The sequence below is a fragment of the Ctenocephalides felis genome, unplaced genomic scaffold, assembly GCF_003426905.1.
Source record: "Ctenocephalides felis isolate EL2017-DRISC unplaced genomic scaffold, ASM342690v1 CF-g0.4_SCAFFOLD_00845, whole genome shotgun sequence".
Lineage (NCBI taxonomy): Eukaryota > Metazoa > Arthropoda > Insecta > Siphonaptera > Pulicidae > Ctenocephalides > Ctenocephalides felis.
In genome coordinates, this window is record NW_020536999.1 from 74808866 (window position 1) to 74821538 (window position 12673).

The 12673-nt window shown below is 31.1% G+C and overlaps 3 protein-coding genes across 3 annotated transcripts; 1 reads left to right on the top strand and 2 right to left on the bottom strand.

The window, feature by feature from the left end:
- Positions 1-1815: 1815 nt before the first annotated feature.
- On the bottom strand, positions 1816-3002 carry LOC113389098. The gene is made up of 2 exons (XM_026626160.1): positions 2265-3002; positions 1816-2046 (listed from the first exon to the last, which is right to left on the bottom strand). The coding sequence occupies exons 1-2, from the start codon at positions 3000-3002 to the stop codon at positions 1816-1818; spliced, it is 969 nt and encodes a 322-aa protein (XP_026481945.1).
- Positions 3003-3032: 30 nt separating this feature from the next.
- Positions 3033-7892, bottom strand: LOC113389109. Its single transcript, XM_026626170.1, has 2 exons — positions 7849-7892; positions 3033-3720 (listed from the first exon to the last, which is right to left on the bottom strand). The coding sequence occupies exons 1-2, from the start codon at positions 7890-7892 to the stop codon at positions 3033-3035; spliced, it is 732 nt and encodes a 243-aa protein (XP_026481955.1).
- A 2401-nt stretch (positions 7893-10293) lies between these two features.
- Positions 10294-12451, top strand: LOC113389121. The gene is made up of 2 exons (XM_026626177.1): positions 10294-10942; positions 11936-12451. The coding sequence occupies exons 1-2, from the start codon at positions 10817-10819 to the stop codon at positions 12449-12451; spliced, it is 642 nt and encodes a 213-aa protein (XP_026481962.1). The 5' UTR covers positions 10294-10816.
- Positions 12452-12673: the final 222 nt, after the last annotated feature.

Below are 12673 nucleotides of genomic sequence, written 5' to 3' on the forward strand. Positions count from 1 at the left end.
TTTTTCGGAAATTTGAATATTTTAAAATTAATGAACTGCGTTTCCTAAAAGAATCATTTATTCACACCGGCGTTCGCTATATATACACTATCTACAAAATAAAAAACTAAACGCTTCCAAAATCGAAGTACATGAATCAAGTACACAATGATATTTACGTGGCTAAATACAGCTTTCTATTGGACACTGAAGGTATCGGCCACAAGATAGTTCATCTATCGCCGAATAGGACATGCTCTATTCGTAAAATACGGTAGGAATTTGCAAGGCCATAAGTTGTTATGAAATCAAATTCCGACGTTGCTAAGGCAATGGTTTTACTTAGAAAGTATGATGAGTAGATCGCCGTTGTGAATGCGTGAAATCTGGCAGGCAAGATCGCAAATTATGTCGGGCAAGATCGTAAATTATGATTTATCATGTCGTTTCTAGGGTAACAAACGAACAAAAACTGTCCAGCATGAAAACTGGCGTCGTGTGCACCGGACTTATTATTTATAAGAATTATATTAACTGAATTGCAAAGTTGAAATTATTTGTTCAAAGTATATTAGAACTTTAGTCAGTCAAAGATAAAATCTGAATTATTTTCTATATACAAAAAAAAATTATTTTTTGAAAAAAAATTGAAAAAAAAAGTTGAAATTTTTTTTTCCAAAATCAATTATTTTATTAAGACAAGCAGAAAGTTTTTTGAATCATTTAAATCGGACGCTTAGTTCCCTCAAAAGTTGCCATTTTTTGCACATTTGGCTCCATATCTTCGAAATGGCTGGGCCTGTCTTTGCAAAGACTAATCAGCACATCTCCCTATCAATTTGAATCGAATGTTTTTGAACCATTTAAATCGGTTGATACGTGCGCCCGAAAACGTGAACAAAAAAATGAGGAAACACAAAACACACACACACACTTACTGTTAAGTACTGTGTGTACCCTTATAAGCATTAGTGTATTTTAGACCTATAAAATATGAATTGTGAAATTCACAGTATAAGGTAAGGGGCCCAGTTTCTGACCTTTTTAGAGTGACGGTGGAGGTTAAACTATAATAATTAATATAAAACTTAACTTAATGAAGAAAATTATAATTTTATCTATTAGTTTAGGATTTTTAAAATAAAGTAATGTGCATAAAAAAATTATTGAACTAAATTTATATTTTAAATTGACGTTTTAAAAATTGACATTAAGAGCTCCAGTTTCTGACCCTCAGAATTCTTCGTGTGGCAGTTTCTGACCCTGACCGTAGCCAAATTTCTGACCCTCAAATTAATCATGATTAGGTTATGAAGTGCTTACTAATTTTAAATAAACTGAAATTATTATTAAAATAAATAAATTAAATATTTATTCTAAAATATACAGTTTGTTAAAATTTAACGTATAAATAGTTCAAGTCTTGTTATAACATATTACACAAACAAAAAAATTAAAATTAATTATTTAAATTACTTGGACTTTTTTTATATTTTGAGAGCTTTTTGTTTCTTTTTTTCTTCAAGTTTTTCTTTTTTAATTATTTTTTCTGCCTCCTTGATGGCTTTATTTTTGGACCTTTCAGCTTTTTTCAATTCTTTTTCTTCTTCTAATTTTCGTTTCTTTGCTTCTTTGTCGTCATGATATTTTAACCACGAATCAGATGTATAAACTGTCGGTACCTTTTCCTTAGCTTTTCGTTTCTTCAAATCTTTATCTTTCAAAGGCCAAAACAAAGCTCGCTTAAAAGGAGAAGGAACATTCGGAGATGCTGTTTTTGCACTAGGTGATGATGTTTTATTGGAGGGGTCAGGATTGTCAGATGAACTTGGACTTTTAGAATTCTTGTTTTTCAAGTTCATTCTCAGACAAAATCTGAACTTGCGAACTTGCTTGTTCTTCATCCTGACTGTTATAATCAGTATCCATTCTATTATCATCGACAGAGACTAAATTTCCATCATCATCTACTGCAAAAATTATAACTTCTTTAGATGGCTGTGCGTCTAAAATAAATTTATGATTATTTTCTTCTGTCTCTTCACCCTCTAACTCTTTTTCTTCCATCTAAATAAAAAAAATTGCAAAATTATGTTACAAAAATTGAATTAATTTATAGAAGTCCTCAGTAAAAATATTCTATACTATTATAAATAATAATTATAAAAGTCATTTAACAAAAAATTTCGTTAGTTAAAAAAAACGTTGATTAGCTGTAAAAATAATGATACATATTTTGTTATAAAATTTTTCAAAAAATATTTTTATAAAATTAATTGAATTACTTGTATGTTATCCTGATGTTCTTCATTATCGCTTAATTGTACACTGCTTATAGTCGTAGGAAGATGAGATGATGACAATTTTTTTATTTTTTGCCAAAACAAAAATAAACTGGCATGCTCTTGATTACCTTTCCAATAAGCAAATTTTTCTTGACTCCTAAATTCCTCTAGCAAATTATCGTCGATATTATTTTCTATGAATGTCAAATTATCAATAATTTTAGAGGAATCAATTGAAGACACCGTTTCAGCAGTCTTATCTATTTCAGATGACTCAAAATATTTTTTATAATTTATCGCATCAGGACAAAAAGGTTGTAAACCAGTTGATTTAAAACCATTTTTTAATATTTCACTAGTATTCAGCGTATTCAAAGATTTGTCGAGAAGAGGAGCAAAGTTTTCACGTTTTAGAGATTCTCCATTATGCTCCATTCTCCAGTCTCGAACCTCATGGCTCCAAGCAGCTTTCAAAGGACGAAACATGGCGACATCCATCGGTTGAAGAATATGCGTTGCATTGGGGTATAAAGCGATTAATTCTATTTTATTTTCACGGCAGAATTTTGTGAGTGGGTATGACAGATGAGAAGCGTGGCCGTCCAGATACAAAATGACTGGGAATTTGATGTTATTTGTTACTAACCAAGGATGAAATACATTAGTAACATACTCAAAAAACGTTTCTGCTGTCATCCATCCACTATCTGAGCATCCAATCGCCCAATCTTTAGGCATGCTGGAGACAATATGACGTGGAACTCTTTTTTATGGGAATAGTACCATCGGTGGAAGCATTTGTCCGGCTGCATTTCCACAAATTAAAGTATTTAAGCATTCTTTTTCGTCATTTCCAACGATGTTATAAACAGTCTTATCACCTTTTGTCGCAAGAACGGAATTACACTTTGGATTAAGCCTGAAGGCTGATTCATCAAGATTAAGTATTCGAGAATCATCAATATTTAAAAGATACAGCGGTTCAAGATGTTCTTTTACTTCTTGAAACCAGGCTTTTACCTTTTCCTCCGACACTGCAGCTCGGCTATATGTGAGATTTTGAGCAATTCTCTCACTGATTCCTGGATGACGACGACGAAAACTGTTATACCAATGGCGACCAGGCATATTATTTGGGAAGATTGTCTCTTTTTTCGTAGTGTTCAATAACATGCGAACACTATTCATTAGTTGTACCTTCGTTATAGGAAATCCATGTTTTTTCATGTAAATAATCCACTCAACAAGATAATTTTCGTTATCTTGTCCTAACACACAGTCTGGTCCGGGTTTGGTGATAGTTGGCGATGATTGTCCACGGCTTTTATAAAGTAGCGTTGTCTTGGGAATATTAAACTTTGCTGCAGCTGTTCGTACAGGCATGTCTGCCTTCACTTGGGCCATCGCCTGCTCTAACTGTTTTTCATCGTACCTTGCTGTTTTTTTCTTCGAACTCCTAAATAAAAAAGAATAAAATTAATTGTATAATAATAAAAATATTAGTAAACTAAAACAGACATAATTTAAGCGTTGATAAAACTGACATTTTTTTATTAATAATTTTATCACTTAAAAGATGTATTTACAAGATTTAAATACAATCTTTCATTTATACCAATGAATATTAAATGTAAATTTATCACTTTACTACGAAAAATAGTAAAAAAATATAAGATAACAATAAATATTATTATTTTTACATTTAATGAACAAGTGACTAAAAACATGTGACAGATAACCTAGCTTTTAGAAGGTTAGAATTGCAGGGTCAACAACTGTGACATACACTTAAAATTGAACCTAGTTATTGACCCTCATTTCAGTAATAAAACTAAATTTAATATGTTTTATAAATATTTTAAAATAAATTTTAATTAATTATTGACTTATTTGTATATTTTTAGTTAGATTTTCGTACTTACATCATAATTAGTGCACGAACTCAATTGTCGTAGCTCCTTACATAAACTGTTTAGACTAAAGCTAAAAAATGGCTTCCACAGTCACTTTTGGTTTAAAAAAATTTTTTTATTTAGTTAATATTTTTTATATTTTTTTAATTGACATTAATGAGGCATAGAATAAATTACTGTCGATTAAGAAAAAAATTATTTTCACATTAAATGTATAGTTTTTTAATTAATTCCAAAAAAAGTTGAAAAGGTCAGAAACTGGGCCAGGGTCAATAACTGGGTCTTTTACCTTATATTTATAATAATCTATTTGAATATGCACGAAATTACTATTAATCATAAAATAGGTGAAAATCTGGCGCAAAATTCTTGCTCGCCAGAAATCCTGTTACGACAGAAATCATGTTACAAGGTTGGCAACAAAAGTGGCAACTTTGCCTTAAAGCAAGATGCTTGATTTTTTCAACATGTGTAAATAAATGACTTAACTATAAAAATATTGCAATGTGAAAAGCTATCGCAGATTATTCAATTTTGTACACGTTTTCTAAACATGTTAGTTATTTTTTATACATGGTTTAAAAATTAAATATTATTGAAAAGGAAATAAACGAGTAGTATGTTCATTAACAACGGGATTCAAAATCGCAAAAAAAATGTTAATCAGTAACTGAGAAACGACTCGACCGATCATTGACAAAAACTAAACAGCACGATTCTCAAATAGTACCTTTGTAATAGTTTTTTGAATATTCAAAATCGATTCACGAATTTAGTCTATAACGTGGACGAAAAATGTGACACTTTTTTGACAATTCTAAACAAAACGGCTCGCTCGATCGTGAGTCAAGATTATCCAGCACGAGTGCTTATCGAATTTCATCAAATTTTCAAAAAAGATTGCGCATTTCTAAGAAAACGTCGATGAAATTTTGCCTCACGTAAAAAAGTGCTGCTCAGGATCATTTGCTCATTTCAATTGTAAAAATTTTCTCGTCGGAAAGCATAATGTTCGGAAATTTACCACTTTCGGCCAGGAGCGATTCGTTTCTGGACCTTCTAATAGGTCATAGTCAAAGCAAAAGGTGGTCATATCAAGCAAAAGTGAATTGTTTTTAAATTTTGGAAAGGTCTAACGCAGAATTTCCATTTACTTCAAACCAAGAAATAATATCAAAAGTGATTGCAAGTAAAAAGTGAAAATTTATTTGCGTGCAAAAGTGAAGTATATTAATTAATTGATTTAAAAGTGAAAAATATTGTGTGTGAAAAGTGCGAAGAGAAATTTTCCGAAGAACCCTGAACTGGTGAGTGAAAATTTTTAATTGATTGTAAAATTGCCAATTCTCCCTCTTATCCTTCAATCGCTGGAGATAAGCAAGCAATTTTTACATTTAAAAACTAGAATTATATCTAGTATAATTATAATTATACTAGAACCTGATCAGAATGTTAACGATATTAAAAGACTAAACTGACTTGAAAATGCGAGAAACGTGTCGATCAAGTTCCTGAATGTGTAAACTGTGGTATGGAACATCCAGCTAATTATAAAAAGTGCTTATATCTTGAAGAAATAATACACAAACGTACTAATAATCAAAGTAAAAGTTGAAATCAGATAAGTATAAATAATATTAGTTATGTTATGGCACCCAAACATAAACCTTTAACGAGACCATTTTCTGAAATGTTTACAAATACAAGTTTTCCATCACTTTCTTCCCACATTCCTACTACTAATCAATCTAGTAGACATACTGATAACTCCTCAACCTGAATGTAAATGAAATGTTTCAAATTATCAATGAATTAAAAATACTGTTTTCTGACAATACCGTTAAAAATATAATAAATACGTTACTGAATCTTGCTAAGGATAACCAAAATACTACCTGCGAGAAAGATAAACAGTATTTCAATGCTTTCTAACACTGTACATAAATAGAGATAACATGTATATTAAGTAACGGTAAAAATTATATAAGTTTCTAAGTGATAATATTAATTCTGTTGCATTGCATTATACTGTTTCTCCGACCAGATTCCCTGTAAGTGAACTCCAAACACCATCTATCTATTATTGATATAGCTTTAACTAAAAATATTTAAACCAATTATTTACCATTTACTATAACAGAAACTAATTCTGATCATAATCCAGTTATACTATCTACACCATACAATAGCATACAAAATTACACAAATCCACATTATAATATGAAGTACAATTTTAAAGAGGCAAATTGGAATAAATTTCAATCCCATATAAATGAAAATATTATGATTAATAACACTAAAGAAATTTATGAATCAATCGCGTGCTTAACAAATACCATTCACACAGCGAGATAAATAGGTTTATTCCTAAAGCTAGTATTATAAATTCATTTTCCCTTCCCAATCACAATTAGATCTAATCAAATATGAAAATACAATAAGAAGATTTTGGCAGAAAACTGATAATTCTGAAGCGAAGGTACTATTAAATAAATTAATTAAGGACATAACATATAAAATTAAAGAACACAAAAATAAAATTTGGAGTGATAAACTAAGGAAATCAAATTTAAATCACAATAATATATTCACTAATAAACGTGAAAATATCCCTAATCTACAAAAATAAATTCTTCATATGCTTCATATTCTTCATAGCTGATACTTTTGAAAAAACACACAAGCAAAATGATAATTTACGGAATGCTAACTTTAGTAATCACATGAATAGAACAATCAATTTGATATTTCCAACTTCCAGTAATATAATTTCAAATATTAAATTCACTACTCCTAAAGCAATAAAAACTATTATCAAGAATAGAAAATCTAGGAGCACCCCAGGTCCAGATGGAATATCGAATATTATATTAAAAAATCTTCAGATTTTTGGCAGAAAACCCATTATTGATTTGTCTAATTAGAAATTATTTAAATAATAGAAAGTTTTATGTTAATATATACAATTGTAAATCTACATGTAGAGTCATTACAACAGGTGTGCCTCAAGGTAGTATTTTAGGACCAATTTTATTCTTCATGTATACATATGATATGCCTACAAAGATCAATACGAAATTATTAATGTATGCGGATGATACTGTAATTTTCACTTCGGGCAAATCAGATAAAGCTATCATTAAGAGATTACAAAGTCATTTGAACCAAACCAAATTATAAGATACACAAATAAATGGAAAGTAAAAATAAATATTGACAAAACAGAATCTATATTCTTTACTAAAAAAAGAATTAATCCTACACCCAATATAACCTTGCACCTTAATAATAATATCATACCATGGGGTGGCTCTGTTAAATATTTGGGTATCATCTTCGACAGGAAACTTAATTTCAATGAACACATTAGTAATAAAATAATTAAATAAAAAAACTTAATATACATATTATACCCAGTGGCGTCGGAACCGTGTTGGCTGAGCCCCACCCATCAATCTGAAAATATGGGATTGCCTACATTGTCTTAAAAAAAAAAACAAGCCCAAGGTTTCAAACAAGCACTGACTGTCTAAAAAAAAGCGAGCCCACCCATCAAAAATTTGCTTCCGACGCCACTGATTATACCTGTTTGAGCCTCACAAATTTTATTAATCTATCTCCCTCTACCTATATACTAAACTCCCCCTACTCTTAATAAAATAATTTCCTACCCTAGTCTAGGTACTAAAATAGTTTTTAAGAAATTCATCCTCATTCTGTACGCATAACTTGAACCTTGAACATCAAAGAAATAAACTAGTTGTAAGTGGAATTCTGTCTTAAGGCAATTCAAAATTTGAGCAATTAAAAATAATCAATAATAATCAATAAAAGTTGATCAATGATTTGAAACTTTTAATACAATTTCGAACCATATTGAACCATATTCGAAACATACCGTGTTGAAATAAAAACGTAATTTCTGAAATACATTATAATTAATTAATAATATATATTATTAATTATTAATTAATATATTATTTATTAATATATAATAATTAAATAATACAATAATCAAATAATTCAAAAAAATATTTTAACATTAGCATTTCCCAATAAATTAATTTCAACAAATGAGACTGATTATATTTTAATTAAAATGTGACTATAAATACTTAATTATTTTTTATTTGTCAAATTTTACTTAGAATTTAAAATGTTTACTATAATTTTCATGAAGTACAAAGAAAATGGAAAATGAATAGAATTATATATACTGCGTCTAATATTTATAAGAATTACATAAACTGAATTGCAAAATTGAAATTATTCGTTTAAAAAGTATATTAGAACTATAGTCAGAATTAAAAATAAAATCTGAATTATTTTCGATATACAAAAAATTAAAAAAAAAAAAAAAGTTGAAACAAAATTTTTTTTTCCAAAATCAATTATTTTGTTGAGACAAGCAGAAAGTTCTTTGAATCAATTAAATCGGACGCTTAGTTCTCTCAAAAACTGCCATTTTTTGTACATTTAGCTCCGTATCTTCGAAATGGCTGGACCTGCCTTTGCAAAAAACTAATAACCACTTCTCGCAATCATTACTAATTGAATGTTTTTTAGATCATTCAAATCGGATGCTACGTTCTCTCAAAAACTCGATTTCTATTTTCTGCACTCTTTGCTCTTTATCTCCGTAACTGCTGGACCTGCCTTTGCCAAAAACTAATCAGCACATCTCCTTATTAATAGGAATCGAATGTTTTTTGAACCATTCAAATCAGTTGATCCGTACGCCCAAAAACGTGGGCCGAAAATTGTATCGACGGCCATTACAATAACTTACCCTACGAGAAGTTAAAAATTACATAGGACATTCCGGTAATTTCATTCAATTCAAATATTCTAAAAATCCCAAAATTTGTAAAATTAGCAGATTCAACATTTAACAAAAGTAATAAAATAGATCTTTTAATCGGCGCCGAGACCTTTTGGAATATAATTTGCAAAGGAAACATAAAATTAGGTAAAAATAAACCAGTTCTACAAAATACTGTTCGGACATCTTTTCGTTTTATTATATTGGCCATAGAGGAAACAAACTTCTGGGCAGTAAGCTTTACACGGAATGGTTGCTACCCCTGGTAGAGGGGGTAGCGGAGTGTTTTAAAGGAACTAGTTGTTCACTTCTAAAAAAGTCCGCTTAACAACATGTAACTAACCTATAAACATAAATATATATCTTCTTTCATTAATACTTAGTGACAAATCAGTGATTGTAATTAGAACTGCAACAAATACATAATATACAAATAAATCAGTGTTTAATACAGTCCACAGCTACAAGGGTTAAATTATAACCCAACAACCTAAGTATCGAAGGAGAGTTTTAATAAATTCTATAAATATGCACAAAAATACACTTTGCACATTCGAACCGTATCGTGAATTACAAGCAGTTAATTAAAGTACAATAGTGATAACAAATTTCTAAGTGTTGTGAAGAAGAAACAATCAAACGCGGCAAAATTTTATAACCACGTGGCGGCCAGACCGGAGCAAACAAGCAGGAACAACGAAGACAGAGGACAATTACAACATCTACACATGTATGTGTATTACAAGTAAGTCTGTTTTCATTCCTTTCATAAGTGCTCGGTTGTGTTTAATATAGTATTCAAAATGGCGGAACTTAAAGCGAAGCGTGGATTCATTAAATCCAAATTGACGCGAGAGCAAAATTTTGTAAATTCATTAGATTCCACAATACTAGATGAAAATATAATTATTGAATTAAATACCAGACTCGAAAAGATATTACCAATTATTGATGAATTTGAAACGATACAATATGAAATTGAACTAATTGAGGGCGTATCAGAAAGCGATAGGGAATCTTTCGAAAATGATTATTATAGAACAATAGCTACCCATACACACTAGCGTTCTTTCCTCTAGGAAAACCGTTATTCCTGACGGAAAGGGGATTCCCGAAGGAAAGATTTGTGTGTTAGTGAAGCGTGACATGACGCTCCAGCATTACTAATTTCTTTCGGGGATGTCCCGACGTTCCTGCCCAAGACATAGTTAGTGGGCACGTAGTTTTCGCGCAGGTTATGTAGTCGCGTTGTTCTTTCTTGTTGCGTGGTTGGACACGGGTTATTCTTGTGCAATAATAATATTATTGTTTTTTTGTGAATAATAAATAATATTAATATTAATATGGAGGAAGAATTGAGATTGACTCAAGTAACCGAACTGAACGATGATGATTGTGAAGAGAAAAGTGAAAAAGGTGACATAAGAAATGTCCCAAAAGGGATTTTGAAAGAATTTATTGAGACTTATAGAGCTCATCCAGCTTTGTGGCAGATACAGAATAAAGAACTATACCAAAACCGTAATTTAAAAAATAAAGGCTACTTGGAATTGCTAAAGATTTGGAGAAAGTACGATTCACATGCTGACCACAAAACAGTAAAACAAAAAATTCAATCAATTAGAGGATCCTTCCGCAAAGAATTTAAAAAGGCAAGTATACACTTGTTAATACTCGTAGTTATACATAGATAGCTGTCCCAAAAGGGTGCAAAATAGTAAATAGTTTAATATTATTTAAAGGTCGAAAAGTCAAAGCGATCAGGCAGAGGTGTTGACGAACTTTATAAATCACATTTGTGGTATTTCAAGTTATTGATGTTTTTAGTAGATCATGAACTACCAACCAGTAGTTGTGACAACATCAATGAGTCAACAAATAGCCCATTTCAAGAACCTGTGGAGGAAATAGACGAGCCCAACGAAGGCAATGAAACCAACGAAGTATGTTCATCACAATCATTTTATCATTCATTTTTATTACAAAATTAGATAGGTAATTGAAAAATCTTATTATAAATTTCTACTCATAAACCAATATATTTCTTGATTATGCTTCCCCTTTTGCCACCATTGCATGTTGCCAAGGAACACTACCATCACCGTTGAAGTAATGAAGGTATCTATCGCGGCTGCGTTTTGCTTCCAAAGTCATATTACGAGTTAAATTCTGCAGTCCATAAAAGTCACCAGTATCAGTTCACCAATCCCCATCTTTGCGTAGTTCATGAGAGCTTTTATCTTCCGAGTCCACACTTTTCTGACTGAAATATGATGCACTGTTGCGCCGCAAAAAATTATGCAGAGCACAAATTGCCATTATAACTAATGTTGTGTTTTCCGGTTTCAAGACAATTGCGGTATGAAGCACTCTGAATCGAGAAGCAACAATTCCAAAAACATTCTCAACAACATTTCTAGCCCTGGATAATCGGTAATTAAAAATTCGTTTTTCATAGGTCAATTCCACTTGACTAAATGGCTTCAAAATATGTGAATGCAAGGCAAACGCCTCATCTCCCACAAAAACGAAGTTGAGATGCTCGATGTTATCTACTGTTTGTGGTATATTTAACTGATCGTTGATAAGTTTGTCATAAAACTTAGTGTATTCCAAAATACCACCATCTGAATTTCTTCCATTTTTACCGACATCAGCATAAACAAACTCGTAATTTGCATTTACTAATGCCATCAACACAATGCTATAAAATTTTTTATAATTGTAGTAAAGTGCTCCTGTGTTTGGCGGACATGCGATTCTAATATGTTTGCCATCCATTGCTCCGCCACAGTTAGGAAATTGCCAACGGGTATCAAAATCTTCCGCAATCTTCTTCCATTCTGCTGTAGTAGTAGGAAACTAAAAATAAAGTTATATGTGTTAAAAAAGTAAAAACTTATCTTCGAAGTATGTAACATATAAATATTTTTTAGGGAATAGCACATAATGCAGAGTCAGTGGTTAATACTAATATTAACACCAACAACAAGAGATATAGGAATGCAGACGGTCATAGCCCTGCACAAAACAAAAAAATCTGTGAAGACAGGGAGCGGAAATTATTTCTTGCAAAGTGTACTGAGGCACTAAACTCCAAACCAACAGAAAATGATGCCCTGGGTCAATACATAAGTGCAAAATTGGAAAAAGTCGTAAACCCAGAACAAAAGATGTATGCTGAAGCATTGCTAACTAAAGTACTTAATAAGGCAATAATGGGTCAATTGAATGAATTCGTAGATGTAACCTACAGTAATGTAGGACTTTATCCTTCTAATAATTTTTCTCATGTGTCGCCAGGGTCCTCGGCCCATTCCTCATTAGCGTCTAATTCCTTTCCGTCTCCTTCTCTATCAAACAATTATTCCACAGCGGAATCTACTCCTGCTGAAAATGTTAGCCCTATGGAAGGTTTGCGAGCTTATTTTTCCTCAGCAGGTCGTGAATAACAATTATATAATTTTTTTACGTTTTCTTGTTATAATTAGGATGAGTTTTTTAGTTTATTTGTATTTGTTAAAATAAAGAGAGGACTTTTTGCACAAGGTATTGTACTTACTTTCATATATTCCTTTTGCAGAACTTCATAGATGACTCTACATGTTTCGGGAATTATGCGACCTAATGATTGCGGAGAAATGCCACTACTGAATTTTAAACATTCGTAGCTT